This window comes from Callospermophilus lateralis, chromosome 3 (assembly GCF_048772815.1).
Source record: "Callospermophilus lateralis isolate mCalLat2 chromosome 3, mCalLat2.hap1, whole genome shotgun sequence".
NCBI classification, from domain to species: Eukaryota; Metazoa; Chordata; class Mammalia; order Rodentia; family Sciuridae; genus Callospermophilus; species Callospermophilus lateralis.
Genome location: NC_135307.1, coordinates 63,729,813 through 63,751,502, shown reverse-complemented (window position 1 = coordinate 63,751,502; position 21,690 = coordinate 63,729,813). Strand labels below are relative to the sequence as shown.

Genomic DNA, 21,690 nt, shown 5'->3' with positions numbered 1-21,690 from the left:
TCAAGTGCTCACTGAACATATGAGAATTTTGCCTTAGGAAGTATCTGAGAAAGTGTATTTAAACTATAACTATCTCAACAACATAGTAGTAAAGGAAGATCACATGAATACTGTAATGGCTATGGATATACCTTTGTCACCCAAAGTACTAACATTTAAAAGTGTGATGCACAATACTGTGCATGTACTTAATGATACTGTACTGAACACTTATAAAATGGTAGGTTATATATATATATATATATTTCATGCACATTACTTTTATACTACTAAGTCTACAAATGTAAAAGTAATGAGGTGTTTATTATTGCAAAATGCTTTCTAACCTCCATATACTATATATAAAATATTGTATGTATAATATATATATTAGCACAATAAAATTAAAAGATTCTGGAGTTCATTTCTGTTTTTAAGGTTTTTCCATGCCTCCAAATTATAGTCCTTTTATTCTAGACTTATTGTTTGTTAATATGGAGTTGGTAGGAAGTATAACTCCAGGATGAGTGTTTAAGGTAAAGGGGAGGAGACGACAAGGACCTGAACTAAGGACTAAGGACCTAAGGAACTAAGGAACCTAAGGAACTAAGATGACAAGAACCTCACACATGATAAAGCAAACTGGGAAGGCGGGAAGGTAGGGTTTGACTTTCCACTAGACATATACTTAAGTGCTGAATGAAAAGAGAAGAAACCGCACAGATATTCTAACCCAGGCAGCATGCAAAAGAGTAATAATATCAATTAATATTAATACTTACTGAAGGAGGAAGATCAGGCTTGTGGGTGGAATAAGATGCATCTCACTTTGGACATAATGATATTTTGGGGTACAAGTGAGCCAAGCAGAAAAATTTCAGGAGACAGAGCTGACATGGGAGAACTAAGGAGGGTGTAAATTTGGTTTAGAAACAGCCAATCAAAATAACTGCTGGAGGCCAGGCATGGTGGTGATCACCTTTAATTCCAGCAATTCAAGAGCCTGAGGCCGAAGTTGGAGGCCAGCCTCAGCAACTTAGTGAGGCCCTCAGTGACTTAGTGAGACCGTGTCTCAAAACAAAAAGTAAAAGAGGCTAGGCATGTAGCTCATTGGTAATGTAACCCTGGGTTACTTTCAATCCCCAATGCCTAAGTAAATAAGATTGCTAGATCTGTGGGCCTAGAAAGAGTTTCTAGAAGGAATGGCCAGAAACTTGAAGAAGGATGAAGAGGGAGTATCGCCAGAAAAGCAAATAATTTATAGAGGAGATGACTGACTCCCCATATGGGTTTGAAGAAAGGGTTTTGACAATGGTAGACTGGAGGGTGTGGTAGTGGGGGTGAAGGAAGGGTTCAAGAAGAAACAACATGAAGAAATAGGGAGCAAGAAAGCACTTCAGCAAAACAGCCAACCAGTAACCAGATGTTGAATGCACATGTTGTAGAAGAACGGGTAGGCTCAACAATGGGCTGGTTAACACTGTCACTGTGGAAGAGGTGACAAAGATCAAGAAGAGGCCATTTCCTCCAGGGTTACTGTGACAACTCTTTGGTTGCTTGGGGATTAAGAGATCTAATGGCCTTTGATCTACTTAAGCTCCAGCCAAAGAGATCTGATAACCTCCGCATGTCTCAAGTTTCTAAACATAGTGCTCATGTCTCCTCTATCCTCATCTAGATTGGGAGTTCCAATTTTCTCTGTCATGACATGTACCGCAACTACTTCAGATGGTTTTCATCTTTTTTTTTTTTCTTTCATTTTTTGCAGTACTGGGGAATTAAACCTCATGCATGCTAGGTAAGTGCTCTATCTTTGAGCTACATTCCTAGCCCTTTTTAAAAAATTTGACTGGGTCTTGCTATGCTGCCAGGGTTGGCCTCAAACTTGTAATCCTCCTGCCTGAGCCTCCCCAGTAGCTGGATATCAGCATGTGTCACTACATCTGGAATTGTGTTTATTTTTTTTAAATGAGAAATTAGATGAGATCATGTTTCTGGGGAAAGGATATAATAGCAGTGATGCCACTGCTATTATCAAGTATCATGCTGCAAACATATGCCCTGAGAGGGTACAAGCAATTTTAAGTTCAATTTCTGTTTCCCTAAAGATCCTACAAAATATTTTAAAAATTCACAAATTCGTTATTAGAAACTACAATAGTTTATTGACTTTTTCTTTTGTGCGGCTGGGGGATGCGGAGTGAGGTTTTAAAATAGAACACATCTTTAAAAAAGTTCTCAGAGTACCATTTTTTTTTTCATTTCATATCTGCAAAGATCTATGAAGTTTCACAACAGTTTTGTCAAGAGTGCAGGGAAAGCAGGCACTCCATACATTGTTGGTGGGAGAGTCAATTGCTATGACCTCTTTGGAGGTGAATGAAATGATTTACCAAAATGCACATATCCTCTAATATAGCAATTCTGGACAAGATGTTTCACTGCAGCATAATTTATTGTGCCAAAAGATGGCAACAACCTCAAATGTCCATTGGTAGAGAATGGTTAAATTATGGCATTATTTTCACCATGGAATACTTCAGTCATAATGCTTGTTTATATATAAAGCAGCTCTGGAACAACACACTAGAAATTGGGAGCCATGTAGAAAAGTTTCAGGAGGCAGAGCTGACAGGGGAGAACTAAGGAGGGTATAAATTTGGTTTAGAAATAGCCAGTCAAAATGATTGCTGGCCTCTGGAAGGGAGCTGGTTTTGGGAACAGGAATGGGAGGGACTTTTCACTTACCTTTTATTGCCTTACAAATATATTACTATCTCCACCCCATTCCCAGCTGAACCAAAAACAAAACTAAAATGAAAAAAAGAAAAATGTTTTTGGTGGCAGAGGGTCCATTAATAGATTGTGACACTCAGAAAACGAGATAAATCCTAACCAAAGATTGAGTCAGTAGTTAATATGGGAATCATTGAGAGAAAGTTTAAGAGTTGAAGGTCACCCGACCATCCCTACTTACCTTTTCTATCCACAGAAAACACAAGGAGAAAGGATGGGCAGGATAAGAGCAATCGGTATAAGGAAGACAGGAGGCCAGGAAACTAGTTGGATAGACACTTTATTGTGGTTTGCTTGTGGTAAGACATTTAGCCCCTCAATGCATACATTTGCTCTGGAGAATATTTTGCTGGAGACCACAGCGTGATGCTCAAAGACCTTTAGCCCCATCTATGTCAGTCTAGTCAATGGCTGACTATTTGACAGTTCAACTAGTTAGAGGAAAAAGTCAGGAAAATCTGGTCTTAACACCCCAAATTAAGGGCTGCAAGATTTGTGACTCATTTGTATAAAGTGCTTATGTTCAGTGCAAAAAGGGCAGATTCAGAAGGGCAAGCAGATGCCCTTCCTGGGAGTCAGTCAGATGTGTTCTATGACTCAAGGAAGGAAAAGTCACTCATACTTCACCCCAAAGAAATTTAGTATTTTCCTTACAGTCTTTCTCCTCTCTAACAGGACCGAAACTTTCAATCTGACAGATCTCCATAATACTTATTTATTTTACTTTAAAAATTTCATTTCAGAGGGAATTCCACAGGGTTTCTAAGCACCAGAGATGTTGACTTCAACTTCCAGTTTCTGTTTTTCTCAGCTTTAAAAAAGGGATCAATAGGCTGAGCTCTGGCTGGTGGGAGACTCAGGGCTGCATGGCTTCTCTTTAGGCCTCTCATTTGCAAATCAAGTAATTAAGTATGACAAACCCTTTCTCAAATATCCCACATCTCAGGTGGGAAGACAAGCCAAGAAGCATTTTACCTAGTTTTCCACCAACTGGATGTAACCTATTGACCCCTTGTTTTCTCCTCTTCCTTCTTTTTTTGTGGTACTAGGTACTTTTTTTCACACATGCTACCAGGCAAGCACTCTACCACTGAGTTACATCACCAGTCCTTTTTGTTTTATCTTGAGACAGGGTCTTGCTAAGTTGCTGAGGTTAGCCTTGAATTTGTGATTCTCCTGCCTCAAGCTTCTATGTAGCTGGAATGGTAGGTGTGTGCCCCCACACCTGGCTCCCTAGTTCTGATCCTTGCCCACAGGCCAAACTCTAAAGTGAATCCCTGATTCCCTCTGTTAAGACTGAGAAGTGCACTGCTGTCTTAGTGACCCAGGTGTCTGAGTATCCATCCAGTGGTCCCAGAGAGACTGAAGGGAGAAGAAGAAAAAGGGAAATGGTTTCTTAATCAATTCAAGAGGCACAAACAGGACTGGAATTCAAATAGGTAAAGTCTAGCCATTCAGTCCTAAGACCCTCACTACCATTACTCTTCCCAGACTCTCAGAGAGGGAGCCACAATCTTTCACCCATCAACTTTGTAGCAGGGATACCAACAAGAGCCAGCTCTGTGCTTGTGAGTAACCATCCTGATCCCTGTTTGGAGAGGCCTGCCTTTTCCTTCCCTCTGGATCAATGTGACAAGGACCCTCCGGCCTGTGCATTAGCCCACAGACCTGATCGCCTCTATTGCTGTCAGAGGTTTTGGACATCACTACCTGAAAGGCCTCTATTCAGGTTACCTTCCAAAGACCCACGTGAACTCCTTGTGCTTGTGAGAGGAGACACTTGGCAAGCAATTTTATTCCATAGGTAGCACTTGCCCCAAAGCCATCTCTGAATTTCAGGAAGGAAAGAAAGGGGGAAGAAGCAATCCTTTTGGTGTTGCCCTATAATTCTGTGTAAAACTCCTTTAGTTAAGAGGAGCTACTAAAGCATCACCATGTGGAGAGGACTGTGTATAAACAGGATGACCCGGGTTAAGAACCAAAACGCAGGGAAGGATTTCAGACTGGAAAAATCTAAAGGAAAGTGCCTCTAATGGAGGAGGGTCTCATTTGTTCAGAAAATGCTTGGGCGTAAACATGAGTGTACAGGAGCATGCACGCATGTGTGTACATGCCTGTGTACACACACTCACTCATTCTGAGGTAGAAAGAACTGGCCATCTCCAGACGAACACACAGACCCCACAATTTTACAGAAACATGGCACTTGCGTGAAAAGTCCTGTCCTTGCTGGAAGGCAAGTAGGGTCCAATCCAACTCTTTCCAACCTGGGGCAGAGCTAGAGAAGTCCCACTCCATGGGAGGAGAGAGGTGGAGGTTATCACTCCTGTCGCCACAGTTCTTTTGCTATGTTTTCCTGGTCTTGCTGCCCAGGGTCACTTCCTGGAGCCTGAGCCATGGGCACTCCGAGGGTGACTTGTCAGAAGCCACTGGGCACAGATATCTTGCACTATGGCATCCCCGCTGCTCTTGGCAGCCTGCTGCACCTGCTGAACGAGGGTGGTGGCCCGTGAGTGTTCTTGCTTCACGGCAATCAGGTAGGCAGATCGCAGCTTGCAACATGTCAGGTAGGCCTGAACCTGGCAATCGGATATGAGAAACAGTGGAAAGGAAACTATCACTGGTGAATCACCAACAAATATGCTGAGCCACATCAAAGCTCAAGCAGACACATTACCTCTCACCTACAGATTAACAGGTAGGTTATTGCCTTTGTATTATGCAAGTCTTCATATATTCTAGACATTAAGCTATCACATGGTATTATAATGTAAAAAGTTACTACTGGTGACCACAGATCATGATTTTATGGTTACCTGGTTATTTTTTCATTGATGTCTGTTTCCTTGACTAGACTATATGGTCCATGAGGGCAGGAAGAGTGTCTGCTTTTTCTACCTACCCCTTGTATTACTGATGTTTAGCATGTAGTGTGTTTAATAAACATGCATTATATGAATGAATTAACGAATTGATGAGCCATCATACCTTCTTACTACAATGGATGCATAGATTCTCCCTTCTCCTTTTCTGTTTTTAATCTCAATTTAAAATCTTTTAACAGAAAGTTTGGGGATGAAAATGAATATACACAATTAGAAAAGGTGTACTTAAGGTCTAACCCCAGTTAGGCCTGACTTGACTTCTTTTGCTTCGATCAGAGGCAGTTGAGTTTTGAGGGTGCATATCTCCCAAACTGCCTCATGAATGTGCAGTATGGTGGGGACGAGTGCCCATTCCCTCCCTGGCTGACCAGTGCTCTGAGCCAGGGAACAATAGCAAGGTCCTCCTGAGCTGCCACAGCCCCCAGTGGCAGTTGTCTTTCTGCTTCACAGTCCTCTCTGGGATTCTTCTCACTCCATGTATAATGCTCCACTGTTTCTTTCCTTTTTTTTTTTTGGTCTTAGTCAGTAAAGTCTTCCTTTCCTGGGTTCAATTACAGATTGTCTCCCACCACTAGAAGATACCTGGCAGGTCCTGAGCTCACAAAAGTGATCAAGTCCTGTTGTTCTATTCACTACCCTAGGATATGAGCTCTCACTCTGGCCTTCAGCTCCAGTCACAGCCCATGCATGTAAAATATCCCAGTAGGTAGGCAAAATTCCTGCCAAAAAAAGAAGGGCATCTTGCCAGAGAGTCTGGGATAGGAACTGGATCAAGCGGATATGGGCAAGTCCCCAAGTCCTGAGATCACTTGGAACAGCTGCTGAGAGAAAAACCCTGAAGAGTAATACTGACTCTCTAGACTGCACTGTGCACACTTCCAGGGACAGAGCCGCTGTCCTGTAGAGTGCGAGGATCAGTGAAGGCTCAGGAAAGGACCATAGATTGGGACTCAGGAACTGGCTGTCTGTTCTGGCCACTGGGTTCTCAATCTGATTTTAGAAAAGTAATTCTCCACATTTCAGAATGCTAGAATTTCATCTTTTCTAAACATTTCATCAGGATGTTACAGAAATAATAAGGAAATGTTTAGAACAGGTCCTCCTTAGCCCCTAACAATGCCTTGCAAATATAGTCCGGGATTAGCAATACTATCACGGGGAGCAGCTCTTTGCCTGACACTACTTTTCATCATAAAGAACTCAGCTACCGGAATATTCCTCTGTTGATAGCCAGGGTAGCCCTGTCTGGTTGGGCTTTCTTGGGTCTCTCTTGGCTGGGGGGCCTTCCTGCTATGACAAGAGGATCAATCTTAAGGTTAGCCACATACAGGGCAGCTGGGAATACTTTTGTTCTGGCTGGCACTGCTCAAAGTGATAATGTGAAGCAAAGGTTCACCAATTTCTGAAATAGGGAAGAGTTCACTGGTCTCAGGGGAAAGGCCCTTTCTGGCAAATGAGACACCAATGAACACTGTAGGCCAAGGGGTTGGGGGCGGCTTTTTTTTACTGCTCTCTTTTCTTAGGAGAACAAAGAAAAGCTTACCCACTCTGGGAACCTCACTCAGCCAATCAGCCTAAGGATGGAAGTGGGACATTTTCTAGGGCTTTCTGAGAGGAGACATCCATATAAAATGTAGATTCAAGAGCACCTTAAAGGGTCCAGGGATGGAGCTCAGTGGCACAGCGCTTGCCTAGCATGTGCAAGGTCCAGGGTTCAAGACTGACACCTCCCTCCCACCAAAAAAGAGCAGCTTAGGACATGTTTGTCTTGGGGGTCAAGAACTGAAAAGGCAAAGGCTCAGAGAGTCAATGTTTACCTGTTCCCTATCCATTTCCTCCTTTCTAAACCCTTACGTAAATCTCAGTGCCACTTCTAGATAACAGCAGAGCTGAGGTACAAGACTATAGGGGACTACTGTGGAGAGCAAGGCAAGCCCCACGTGCTGTCCATTACCATCACCATAACTTAGTGACAGCTCAGCTCACCTTGTTGTCATCGCTGTGTATTGCCTGGATCAGGCCTTCCAGTTCCTGTGCAAAACAGAGACACAGCAGTTGTAGGAGGGAGAAGAGCCCATGACCTTTTGGGGGCCAAAGTCCAATTCAGTCTCATCCCGGCATTGTAACTCTAGCATGAGATCGCCTGCCTCATTCTTCCTTCTAAACTCAACTCCTACTATAGGAGCAACGAAGGAAAGCTAATGAGAGCAAGCTTGGGAATTTTGGGAAAAGAATATCTCCCAAGAGGCCTGTGCTTGGCCTTCACAAATGGATGTGACTCTGTTTACCCCTCAAAGAGGCCACAGGGATACAACTTCATAGGTAATAAACTTCAAAGGCCATTTGCTGGCCCACCCTGATCTTTAGAATCACAGAGAGCAAGCAGTTCAATGCCATCAGACATTTTCAGGTGTACACAATGTTAGAAAAGGTAATGTTAAGGGATACCTTCTGGCTATACGGTCACCACCATGAATTTTCCTTATAAGAAAAGGGTTGTAGAGGCTATTGTTGTGAGGGGGTCAGAAAGCTAGAGTTTTAGGCACACTATGGCGAACAGAGAAATAAAGTGGGTGATGAGAAGACACTGAAATAGCTGGAGGACCTAAGAGAAGGGTGAGTGCACCTGTGGTGGGATTCTCTTAAAGGCTTCCAGACAGTTGAGGAGGATGGTGTCCCCGTCACTTTTGGCTGCCATGCCTGACTCACTGACACATTTGAGCAGCTGTCGGATCTCACTGTATTTCTCCTTTTCCACCAGCTGCTGGGCAGCTCTGCAGTAGGTTGCTGCAGCATCAAGTTGGAAGTCCTGGAACAGAACATGGGACTTAAGATGACAGGGGATGTCCACAGTGGTAAGGGAGGCCACATTTAAGAAGTGTCCATTATGTTTGCTGTAGAAAAACCATGATGAGTGTAGACACAAGAGAAAACATAAACATAACAAACAAACCCAAAACAAGCAAAAGTTCATCGAGAGTCAGGCAGACATTTAGGAAGCATCCATAAACACTGTAACCTCACCATCTAAAATGATGCATTTCACTTACTTCCATGGCATCTCCTTAAAATATCCTAACAGAATCCTAAGAACATTTCATTCTCTTTCTTGTGAAATCACCTTTCTCTGGTAAATGGTGTGGAAAGCTGGTATTTGCTGCCTTTGATATTTGGTGTTCCCTTAAGAATTGTTTTAGTGTTCAGAAAAAGTCCAGTTCATCAAAAGATTCATTTGGTGAAAACTGCCAGATGACCTTAAGCCTCATCTAGGTTAACTCTATGCCAGAGGAACTGGGGATAGCTGCCCCTCTGCCTGCCCACCAGGGGCATCTGTGAGTAGAGCACTTTAACCAACAATTAAAATGGATGGGAAGACAGAATACTGGTCCTTGAGATAGGCATGCTACATACAGTGTCCTGCCTGTCCCTCAATCAGCTCCTAGGGGTGTTTACATAAACCCACTGTCATGGTGGGGGTTTGGAGAGACTTTGCCCTTTGGAGTTTCAGTGCCTTGCTCCAGCCCCTGCTTCAGTGCCACAACCCCACTTTTGTCATATTATCACAAGCAACAGAAAATATGCTCCCGAAGGCAGCTCCTGGATAGAGAATGGAGGGGCAGTCCACAGGGCCAATGGAAACCCTTGGCTATTCCCTCTAACCTTGCTCCCCTGCAAGGGTAAGCAGTGGTTCTGTAGAGAAACAGCCACGAGGAACTGTACTAGACTAATTTCAGGTAATTATTTGACAGCTTTTAATGAGTTTGTCATTGGTTACTTGGCTTTTGGCAAAACAGCCTAAAGTCTTGCATTTGACCCAGTTCTGTAATAGCCATTTCCCTGATTTCATCCCTAATGTACATGCAAATCTGCTTTTCTTGGGATAAAAATTTTCTGAAGAATAATCTCAAGAAAATGTGGTCAGGTGCTGACTGCCCTTGGCATAATCTCCGATAATCCAAGTCATACCTGCAGAACACGGAATGCAATTCCAAAACCGTCTTCTACATTTTTCCCTCCCAGCATGACCTGAAAAAAAGAGAGGGAAACATGCTTAAAGAAGCAGTAACTGCCAGGCTTGGTGGTGCACACTTGTAATCCCAGTGGCTCAGGAGGCTGAGGAAGGAAGGAGGATTGCGAGTTCAAAGCCAGCCTTAGCAATTTAGTGAGGCCCTAAGCAACTCAGGCAGATCCTGAGTCTAAATAAAATATATAAAAGGTCTGGGGATGTGGCTCAGTGGTTAAGTGCCTCTGGGTTCAATTCTTGATATCAAAAAAAAAAAAAAAAAAAAAAAGGAAGCAGTAGCTATTGAATAGTCCCTAAATCAAGAATGAGATCCAAGTGTGGTCGTGCATGACTGTAATGATTACATGACTGTAATCAGGGGCTTAGGAGGCTGAGGCAGGAGGATCAGTAGTTCAAAGACAGCCTCAACAAAAGTGAGGTACTAAGCAACTCAGTGAGACTCTGTCTCTAAATAAAATATAAAACAGGGCTGGGATGTAGCTCAGTGGTCAAGTGCCCCTGAGTTCCATCCTTAGTACCCAAACACACAAAAAGAATGAGGGCCCCCATTTATTCAGTTGTTTGATATAAATTTAATGAGACTTGATGGGTGCCAGCCACTCAAGACATAATAATAATAAAAATTTACATGATACTCAACTATATGTTACTCCAGTGGAGAGGAAGCCATCAAGTAAACAACTAAAATAATAACCAATTACAATTGTGACAATTAAACATGTTATGAAAGATGAGGGCTGCCTGGGGGAGGGGAAGCACTGTACCTACCTTGCAAGCAACATCCATTTTCATGTGGTTATTTCCAAAAAGGGTTGGCAGAGGCAAAGTGGTGATCTGAGAGGTCCCGGCACTTTCGCACCGATGCAGGAACCTGGTCACTTCCATCTGTAGCTGAAGTGTATTCATGTGCCTATGGGGACAGGACACTCCCGGTACATTCTCATAAGGAGAATTACAGGAGAGGTACTGAGTGACTGAGAAGTCCTAGATGGCAAGGGCAAAGGCCAAAGAAATTATGTGGAGGGAAAAGAGACTCCAAATACATTTTGGATAGTTATAAAAAGATGGAAATAGATGTCTCAGGATCCCCCCTGCACAGAGTTACTGAGCACCTATGTGCGGATACAGCCACAGAGGTTAAGAGAGGCATGAGTCCTACTCTCACAGAGTCAGAGGCTGGAGGAGAAATGAACAGTAACCAAACACAGAAGACATTTAATGATTAAGCCTACAAAGGCAACAGTGAACTGGTGGAAGGTTTACTTTAGATACCATGTTGTAAACAGAGGGATTAGCAAGCATGAAACCCGAGAAGAAAGGATTTGGTGTGTTGAGGAATCTTCAGGAGGCCGGTGACTGATGCTCATCAAGAAGAGAAGAGCTGGGCGTGGTGGCGCATGCCTGTAATTGCAGTGGCTCAGGAGGGTTAGGAGGCTAAGAGAGGAGGATGGCAAGTTCAAAGCTAGCCTCAGCAAAAGCGAGGTGCTAAGCAACTCAGTGAGACCCTGTTTCTAAATAAAATACAAAATAGGGCTGGGGATGTGGCTCAGTGGTCAAGTGCCCCTGAGTTCAATCCTCGGTAACACCCCCTCAAAGAAAAAAAAAAAAGAAAGAAAGAAAGAGAGGAATACAAGACAGAGATGGAGCCATCAGCAGAGGCCAGACCACACAGGATCTTTTTGTCCCACTGTAAGGAGAAGGGAGTTTAGTTTGGTTGCAGCATGTGATACTAGTCCTCCTCTCCTGCCCCCTTTCCCTTTCAGATGTGTTTTTTAAGGACACAGGGCATGGGCATAGACACTCCATCCCAGCCTTTCTGCCCTGCACTAATTAGCTCCCAAACCTTGAGCTACCTGGACACATCTGCTGCTGTCATCTTCTTTCGGAAGAAGGTATTTTTCTTCCTTCCAGAGCTGCGGGATGTTTCTTGGAGGTAGATCTTCAGGTGGTCCTTGGCCTTAAGCAGCCACGAGAGCTTCTCTCCCAGTTCTGTATATGACTTTGCTTTGTGACTGAAGAACCGAATACAGGTCATGGCAGCCCGGACTTGGTCCTAGAAGTGAAGAATGAACGTTCAGGTCAAGAGATCAGGGATATTGGAGGCAGGACATGATGAGAATTCTGATCTGATTCCCATCTAGCCCTAGTGATGTCTCCATCTTTATCTCTTGCTTCTTTTTCCTTGTTATGCATTGGTCACCAGTTGAACTGCTATTTTGAGTCAGTCACTTCAGAGCCCAACAGATCCTAAAGTGAACTGACCAGCTAAACTTTTGGGCTAGACATTATTTCATATCCCCAAAATAATCGAAAAAAGGATACTTTTGCTTCTTCATTCACAATGGTTTCACTCTTAACGTAGTATTAAATAATTTCTCTGTGATTTAGTGGCAAGTCTCACACAGATTAGAAGAAATGTGTTCCTTCTCTCTTCATGTATTTTCTTTGAAAATACTTTTCCATCATTCCTTATGAATTCTGTATCTTTCTTACCTTTATATTCCTTGAATTGTGAAGAATGGTATTATGGACAAGTCTAAAGTTTATCCCTAAATTTAGCATAAAAGTTCGAATATCTTTTTAACAATGCTAGACAGCAAGATGGATTTGTCCTAAGGTCAAATAGCAAGGCAAGGGATCAAATGGCAGTCGTATTCCTCATCTTACAGCCTTCCCTGTATGGTGGGGCACCAGGGAGGAGGGGGCTATTACCTTCATAAACTGCTGCAGCTCGTACAGAATGTTGTAGTAGTTCTTCTTTTGTAAATGTTGGCAGGCGGCAATCAGGTATGTGCCCCAGCTCTCCAAGGTTGGATCGATAGATTCCAGCAAGTTTTCCAAAGTGTGTAACTTCCCACTTTTATAGCTTGGCTGGAAAATGCCTTCTATAAATACTTCTGGAGGACTGTCCTGCAACAGAGCAAAGTGAGAATCAGAAGTCTGGAGTCTGGAGCTGAATTCTGGCTCAGTCTGGAATCTGTTCTGAATTTTCTTTCATTCACATACTTTAGCATCCTCCTAGCACAATGCTTAATCTTTTGTGTGTCACAGATACCTCTGAGAATCCCACTCTAGTGACTGCTTCATGTATCTCCTTTATTTTGTAGAAGAGCTCCTTGACAGAGTTATCTATGCTGTCACTACTTTCTCTCCCAGGATATCATCTTGAATCTGCTCTGATCTCACTTTTGGACCCAAATACCACCCAAACTGTGTCTTAGGTCACTAGGGACCTCTAAACTATTAATTTAATCCCAAGAGTCAATTCTTAGTCTCCTTTTATACCTGATCTACCAGCAGCTTTTCCCTGTAGTGCTGGGGATGGCACCCAGGGCCTTGTGCATGCTAGGCAAGTGCTCTGCCACTGAATTATATCCCCGGCCTATCAGCAGTTTTTTTTTTTTTTTTTTTTTTTGGCAGTGGGTAGGTACCAGAGATTGAACCCAAGGGCACTTAACCATGGAGCCACATCCCCAGCCTTTTAAAATATTTTATTTACAGATAGGGTCTCACTGAGTTGCTTAGGGTCTCACTAAGCTGCTGAGGCTGGTTTTGAACTTGAGATCCTCCTGCCTCAGCTTCCCAAGCTACTGGGATTATAGGTGTGTGCCACCGTGCCCTGCTCCTATCAGCAACTTTTGATAACAGCTTCCTCTCCCTCAAAAAACTTTTTAATTTAAATTTTTAGTTTTAATTGTAAAAAACTTCATTTGACCTAAAGAACACTAGCCTCTGTAGGTTTTCTTCCTATCTTTCTGGTTGTGTCTTCTCAATTTCATTTTGCTGATTTTTCCCAGTCTCCCTAAGGTTTAGCAGGAACTTGTTCTCTTTTCCATCTGAACCTTTTCTCTCTTGGTGATTTTGTCCAGTCTCATGACTTAAGTTCTATCCCAGTGCTGATGATGCCCATACCCAGCCTGGTCATTACCTCCTAAACTCCAGAACTATTTACCCCATGATATCCAAATCACTTCCTAAACATGTCCTGGGTATCCAACACACATAATACATTCAAAACAGTATTCCGGAGTGTTCCTTGAAACCCGCTCCTTCCAGTCTTCCTTTTCTCAGATGGTAATACTATTTGTTAACTGTTCAGGTCAATAACTTTAGAATCATCTTTTTCCCCAAACTCCAACATCAAATTAGTCAGCCAGTCCTATTGGCTCTATCATAAAATGATATAGAGAAGCTGGCCCTTCTGGCTACCTGATTGCCCCTGCTTATCTAAGCTGTTCACCATCAGGAGGATTGCTGCAATAGCCTCCTCCCTGGTCTACCATCTCCCATTTCTGCCTCTTTTCTAATGTTAACAAATCAACCTGAGTAATTCTTTTAAGTAGTGGTTTTCCTTTTCAATCCCCAGTACCAAAAAAAAAAAAAAAAAAAAAAAAATCACAAAGATAGTGCATGGTACAATCAGGAAACTTAAATAATTTGATGAGTCTGGAATGCAGGTGCAGATAGGATTTGTGATGAAAATTAATTGGAGAAATATGGCAGATGGATCCTGGTGGGTGCTATAGAATGCTAAGGGATTTGGACTTCATCCTGTGGCAGTGGGGATTCACTAAAGGCCTCTTAGGGAGAGCAAGAACATGGGTGTTTTCAAGTTTTAGGAGGTTCACTCTACAGGCAGTATACGCAAAGGGATGAAGTGGACAGGTTAGAAACAGAACGCCTTCCCAGGCATTCTGGTGTCCCTCCCTGCTTGAGAATACAGATAAGACATTTCAGTTCAAGGGTAACTGTGATTACAGGAGATAAAAAGAAGGCTTCCTTCCTAAGCTGATAGATGTAAAGTAGGGGCAATGCTGTTGTCAGCTTATATCTGGGTATTTAGGTAAGCAGCTTAGCTCTGTGAACCACAGTTATCTAAGGGAATAGGACTAAATGATTTCCACTCTCAATCTGTGGTTGGGAGAAACATCTTTACCTCTGAACTCTTTAGTAAGCAGAGAAAAAGGGAAAAAGTTAGAAACTAAATTCCAAATAACATGACTTTTATGTGAGTTTTGATTCTTGAGACTTGGTTAGTAGCTAAGACACAACAGTAAGCCAAGCAGTGGTGAAAACATTTCTCTTTCACTATCTTATAGGTGTCTGGTTACCACAGTTCTGTGAACTGTTGATGTCATTTGGAACAACCTCAGAAGATATGTGTATTTGAAACTTTCGTTGTCTTCATTGATTCAAGGCAGTTTACCTTGAGCTCCTTTAATTTTCTATAAAATTTGGTCAGTATCAGCTAACTTCTCAGAAAGTGATCATGCAATATTCAGATAAAAAAAGGAATGATGAAGGATCATGGTAAAATGATGTCCTGATTACTCATCTGTGGCTCCAAAGAAATAATGCACCTCAGTGGTGCCTTTGCCTCTAAGGGGAAGAGGGTAGAGGATGTGAGAACAAAGTGAGTGGAGTACACTGTTCTTCCACCATGTACACAGGACCTGTGCTATGCATGTTCATGGCCCTTGTGGCAACAACTCTGAGTGGACACAGTCCTAGGCCCTGTGGGAGGTGGGTGCCCCATATCACAAAAGGTTCACACTAAGTGTCTCATCCCAGGCACCATCCTGTGGTTCTGCTAAACATTTTGGGAGAAGGGATGAAATTTACTATTGCCAATCAGGAGAGTATTTGGGGATTGAGTTAAGACTTGTCACACAATCAGTGAACAATGTTTGTGTAGACCGAGTCTTCCATTTTGACCTGACTCTGCCAGATTTGATTTCACAGTTCAACAATGGGTTGAGCCTATGGTGGGGGATGTGGAGGCCCAAGTGATGGGGGTGAGGCAGGAGCTGCCCTTTGTGGGCTGTGTCTCGGGTCCCACCTTGTTGAGGAGGTGAAGCAGGGCTTCCCGCAAGCAGCTGTGCCTCATGTAGAAACTGATGATGGCCAGGTTGGTGCTGTAGTTATGCAGGTAGAAGAGGCATTCTTGGTAGTAGGTATTGTTCATAATCTTCCCTTCGGGAATCACCTCCAGGGAGAGGCTCTGGGTCCGAAGAGTAGCTTCCAGTTCCCTCAGGGTGGCAAAGTAATCATCATCTTGCTGACAGGAAAGAAGAGAGTGGGAGAGAAAAAAGGAACTCAGTAAGTTCTCAGCTGGCATGGAAAGAGTGCTTTCAAAGGCTTTTTCACATGGAAAAATGCTCATTCTCTAGTTTTGAGAATAGAAAAGTAGCAGAATACAAAATTCTATATATTATATGGTATACCTTGAATTGCACTCAAAAACATAACTCAGGGGGCTGAGGTTGTAGCTCAGTGGCAGAGCACTCGCCCTGCATGTGGAAGACACTGAGTTTGATCCTCAGCACCACATTAAAAAATAAAATAAAATAAAGGTATTGTGTCCACCTACAACGAATAAATAACTCAGAAAAAAAAATTTTTTTGAGATGTTGCTTATATTGGCTCTGAACTCCTGGACACTAGCAATTCTCCTGCCTTAGCCTTCTGAGTAGCCCGGGCTACACATATATGCCAAAATCTTAAATAATAATTAGTCTGAGCATGGGATTATACATGAGTTTTTATTTTAATTAATTAATTAATTAATTAATTGGTACTGGGAAATTGAACCCAGAGGTGCTTAACCATTGAACCATATTCCTAGCCCTTTTAATTTTTTATTTTGAGTCAGGCTTTTACTAAGTTGTTTAGAGATTTGCTTAGTTGCTGAGGCTGGCCTTGAACTTGTGATCCTCCTGCCTCAGCCTCCTGAGTTGCTGGGATTATAGGTATGTGTCATCATGCCTAGCAACTTTTTATTTTTAAGATATTTTTTAGTTATGCGTAGATACAATATCTGTATTTTGTTTATTTATTTTTATGTGGTGCTAAGGATCGAATCCAGTGCCTCACATGTGAGAGGCAAGCACTGTGCTACTGAACCACAACCCTAGCCTCAGCAATTTTTTTATTTTTTAAAAAAGTTTGGTAGTTTCCTTTTCTAAAAAAATTTGGTTTTGCGTTATTTATTCAACCATAACTAGTGTCTTATCTAACTATATATAATGGGAGGAAATGAAATATCAAGTTGGCAGTTTCTAGCCAGGGCTAACAGAGTCAGCTGAATCTAAGCTGACCCTTTTCCTGGGTCCCTACTGTGCCTGTCTTCCCTCCTAGAGCTGGCCACTCCACCGGCTTTGCTCTTACCAAGGAAATGAGAGGCCTCACTGTGGACTCCAGGTATTCAACCACATCCTGTACCAGCCTTGAGCCATGACTCAGCTGATTGAGGTCAAGAGGGGGCTTCAGACAGCGACTGAACTTCTCCCGTGCAGCAGTGAGATTCCCAGCTTTGAGGCAGGCCATGCCCCAAGCATGCCACGCCCCAGTGGAATCAAGCCCAGTCTTTGTAGAGACCTGGAAGAAAAATTGCTCCTTTTGGTGAGAGATGTTGCATACATGCAGACCTGAGGATATGCCAATGACCTCTTTCATCCCTGTGGCTAACCACCTCCCCACCATTCTGCACCCATGCCAGCATGTTTCCATGCTGCTCATGCCCTGGATACTTCCCCTTGGTCAAGACAACTGAGAAATGACAAGACCATTTTCCAGGCTGAGCAAAGACAACTCATTACAGTGGGGGAGAAGTAAGCTTTGTCTCTGGCTTACCTCAACACCCAATTGGTAGTACTCTGCTTCAAGAAGCTGGTTCCTTAGCCTGGTTACTGCAGCTGGCTGCAAGATCTGATCTAGAGATGGCACATGGCGATAGGCAGCAGCAACTAAAATATTCAGTACATCTACCTTGCTGATGTAACTACAGGGAGGAAAAAACCCAGTAATGAGGTTGCAGAGTCTTACTAAGAATTGTTATTGCTTAAAGGTTTTCTATTTCATTTTCAATGGGAAATATGATGAGAATTGAGAGATATATAGACACTATGAGTGAAGTTTCTAGAGTCAGACTCTTTGAACCCCAGCTCTGTGATTTGGGGCAACTGACTTAAACTTTCTCTGCCTCAACTCAGTCATCTGTATAATGGGTATAACAATTGGGAGTTTTAAGGATAAAATGAAATATCTTAGTAAAAGACAGTGTCTGGGGCTGGGTTGTGGCTCAGAGATAGAGCACTCGCCTACCATGTATGAGGCACCAGGTTCAATCCTCAGCACCACATAAAAATAAAATAAAGATATTGTGTTCACCTATAACTAAAAAATAAATATATATTTTTTAAAAAAACACAGTGTCTGAAACTTTTCAGCACTTATTAAATGTTCATTATTGTTTAGAATGGGGATGCTCAGGGTTTCTATTTGAGACAAGGCCTTTATATTGACTATTGGGTGCTCACAAGTTACCCACTTACTTTTTAGTCTTTTGGAACCCTGCTTACTTGGGAGGTTGCAGTATCGATGACCTATATTCTTGGTTAGTACAGAGGTCATGTTACTACCATTTCTTGCAGGTGTTCCTGTGTGGAGGCGTTTTGGCCCTTTTAGTCTAGGCTCTGGGACTTGACATCCTCTCCTTGGGCTAAGAGAGGACACTCCTCATAGCCCACCAGGACTGCTCCTGTGACCTTACTCCTGATACCTGAGGACTGGAAAAATGTTATGGAGAGAGCTGGGATTGTGGCTCAGTGGTAGAGCACTGCCTAGCATGTGTGAGGCCCTGGGTTTGATTCTCAGCACCATATATAAATAAATAAAATAAAGGTCCATTGACAACTAAAAAAAATATTAAAAAAAATGTTATGTACTCAGAGAACCTAAAGTGCTGCACCACTCTGCCTGGTGTTGCCTGAAACAAGCCCATGCCTACAGTTCCTGAATCTTGTCCCTTAGTTCTAGCAAAAAAACCCTGTGTGGATCCTGACTTGTTCACCAAAAGGGATTCTGGACATCAATGAGTAATTCTTCACCTTGTAGGGATAAGGAAGGGAAAAAGTATAGTATAAGAAAGCAGATTTAGAATCATAATATGTAAGTACATTTAAAAAATGAAAACATTTAATATAGATGATATGGATTTTGTTTTTAAATATTTATCTATTTTTTTGTTTGCCTATCAGAAGGAGGCATGAGTTAAAAACAGCAGAAAACTCTGCAAACCAAGACCTCTTAACTGGTTTGCATGGCAGCATACAGATGAATCCCCTCCTGCTGTAAAGGATCAACAAAGGTTCTTACAATGAGTATATCTGAATACAGGGACGGGGAGAAAGAGGTGTCATTTGAAACCAAGAAAGCCCAAGGCACCTTGGGATGGGTGAGAATCCTGCTGAATCCTTACTTCATTTCTGCTGCCCTCAGTCTAAAGTGAATATTTCCTCCATCTACATCAGATTTTAAAGAACATACAGGACTTGAAGTTACCTTTGTTTCCTCTCCCAAAGTTTTTTTTTTTTTGTTTTTGTTTTTTCCCCTTTTCTTTCTTCCCCTTTTTAAAAAAATGTTGCCAGGGAATGAAACTGGGTCTCATAAGTGCTAGGCAAGTGCTCCTCTACCACTGAGCCATACCCACCCTCTTTTTCTTTTCTTTTCTCTTTTTTGTAGTTGCAGATGGAAAAAATGCCTTTATTTTATTTATTTACTTTTATGTGGTGCTAAGGATTGAACCCAGTGCCTCACACATGTTAGGCAAGTGCACTAGCCACTAATTTTTCTTTTAATAAGTAAATTTTATCTCATTTAATTACTGCTATTTGAGATATATTTGGCTATATTTTCACTTTTGTGTTAGATCTTTTTCCATATTTCTTTTGTTTTCTATCTTTTATTACATGGAGAGAATTCTGGTTTTATTCCCCCATACTCTCATCCCTTTCCAGTAATTTGGTAGCTTTTTGATTATTTTCATAATTATAATGTGCACATGTGTATTGAACCCAAAGCCTTGTGCATGTTAGGCAAGGGCTCTTCCACTGGGTTATATCCCCAGCCCTTTTTGTTTATTTATTTACTTATTTACTGAGCTGGGGGGTCTTGCTATGTTGCCCAGGCTAGCTTCAAACTCCTGGGCTCAAGTGATCCTCCTACCTCAGCCTCCTACTGCAGCTGGGACTATAAATGTGTGCTTTTTATGGTTATTTTAAAACTTTATTTAAATATACCTATTTCTTCATTAATCAAATTGACAAATGACATATAATTCATTGTCTCAATATAAAGAGTGAAACTAGCACCCTTGCATTTCCTCCATTTTTGTTCCACCTCCATATGCTTTTCTCAACCTTCTGGTTTTTGTTCATGGAAGTAATAAGAATAATTAAATTTTTTGTAGTACATGGAGCATACCAGGCTAATTTCTTAGCCCTTGATGTGGATGATTTCATTTTATCCTAACAACCCTCTGATATTTAAGTATTATTATCATTCTTGTTTTATAGAGGAGGAAACTGAGGCCCAGAGGGTTAGCCGACTTGTCTGAGGATAGGGAGTTAGGAGTTGGTAGAGTCTGAGCAAGTGTCTGAGGGAGGCATTTACACTTCAAAGAAAATTACACTCCCTGCTCCCAAATCTGGTTAGGATGGATGTTAGGAACATGAGATGTGAGTCACGCATCTGGGTGGATGAGCATGGAATTAGGAGTTTTCATTGTCAAGTTAATAAATGGAGTCAAAGCAGGTTGTGCAGGAACCTGAGGGAGGCCTGGTCACACCTTTTCCATGGATACTTCCAGTTTATGACTCAGATTGGCACAGTGGCAGAGATCAGTCACTTCCCAAGATGCTTTTATGGATCTATTATGCAGAACTCCCTGAGGTCAGTGTTGGGGTGGAGGTCTGTAGAAAGTTAACCACTGCACATTTGGGGAAGATATATTCCCTTTAAAAGCCAGAAAATTCTACAGACACTAAAGGTACTTCCCTAAATGATTTAAATTACAAACTAATCAGGGGAAGTCTTTACTTTCTTTGAGAACAGGATATAGGTACAGGAACTCTGCTTTAAGGATACACTCTGGGAAAGAAAAGGATGTAGGCAGACAAGATGGGGTGGCAAGACCACTTGTGGTCAGGTAAGTATTTCATTAACATCAAAGTGAGATGTAAACATTGCAGTGTGTCTTATCAGAGGATGGGGAGGTAAAAAACCATAGTGATGTGTCAGAAAAAGAGGTGCATAAAAACCACCTCCATGTAACAGAATGGAGACTCATTCTTATGTACCTGTCACAAAGAGCCAAGTCTTGGCTTTGGCCGGCCTTGACGAACATCATCTTGGCACTGAAGAGTAGCTGCTTCATGATGTCTGTGAGCAGCCCTGCATCTACCTCTGGGTTGGTGAGGCCCTTGGACAGCCTGCAGCAGTGCTCAATCAGCTGGTGGCCACAGGCAATGCTGTCCCGGTGGAGATTCAGGATGGCAATGCACAAGGAGGCACTGGGGGCCTAGAGGTGGAGAAAGAAGGGAGACACACACAGTGAGTTCAGGGGCCAAACCATTCTTCAAATATAATCAAAGGGCAGAACTTATCCTTCCCTTTTTGAAAGGTTGAAAGACCTTGAAAGAAGGAGTCAAAAGTTCTACTGCAAAGCAGAAGCAGATCTAATTTCAGTGGCACTGCCTAAGTTCTGCCTGTTAAGTTTTGTCACTTTACAGGGAAGAAGGCAGTTATATCCACATATTACCTACCTCTTGAGAATGTCCACAGGTCTCTCTCCTTTTTCTGGTCTACGGTCTCACTAATGCATTGCTCTGCATTGCTTGCTTGTCTGAACACCTTGAGGAGTCTGTTTTAAACCATGAACATGCTGCTGGTCTAATTAGTATTCCTAAAGCTTAACTGGAAACCTTTGCTAGGTCCCTGACACCTACCCTGCTTCTGACTGCAGAATTCATAGTCCTTCTCAAATCTACCTTTCACTTCCTATCCACATTCTATGTTCCTTTCACATTAACTTCCAATTCCCCAATCATGCCCTGTAGTTTCTGACACTGTGCCTTTACTCAGACATTTTAATTTTGTACTTTTTCCTTCCTCTATCTTCATTCCCCTTGTAGTGCCCAAATTTCTGCATATCACACTCTTAACCCT

The 21,690-nt window shown here is 42.3% G+C and overlaps 1 protein-coding gene across 2 annotated transcripts in view; it reads right to left on the bottom strand.

Annotated features, from left to right (window-relative positions):
- Positions 1-3,037: 3,037 nt before the first annotated feature.
- Positions 3,038-21,690, bottom strand: part of Zfyve26 (zinc finger FYVE-type containing 26) — a 59,619-nt gene continuing 40,966 nt past the window's right edge. Inside the window, exons 32-42 of one of the 2 annotated variants that reach the window (XM_076850328.2) lie at positions 20,823-21,043; positions 17,317-17,464; positions 16,852-17,061; positions 15,524-15,742; positions 12,397-12,594; positions 11,538-11,737; positions 10,453-10,594; positions 9,627-9,686; positions 8,287-8,469; positions 7,647-7,691; positions 3,038-5,354 (exon numbers count right to left, since the gene is read on the bottom strand). In XM_076850328.2, coding sequence (XP_076706443.2) covers positions 5,151-5,354; positions 7,647-7,691; positions 8,287-8,469; positions 9,627-9,686; positions 10,453-10,594; positions 11,538-11,737; positions 12,397-12,594; positions 15,524-15,742; positions 16,852-17,061; positions 17,317-17,464; positions 20,823-21,043 — 1,830 coding nt within the window. In that variant the 3' untranslated portion in view covers positions 3,038-5,150. Of the gene's footprint in view, positions 5,355-7,646; positions 7,692-8,286; positions 8,470-9,626; positions 9,687-10,452; positions 10,595-11,537; positions 11,738-12,396; positions 12,595-15,523; positions 15,743-16,851; positions 17,062-17,316; positions 17,465-20,822; positions 21,044-21,690 lie in introns of those variants that run through there. The other variant, XM_076850327.2, reaches the window with a different exon arrangement.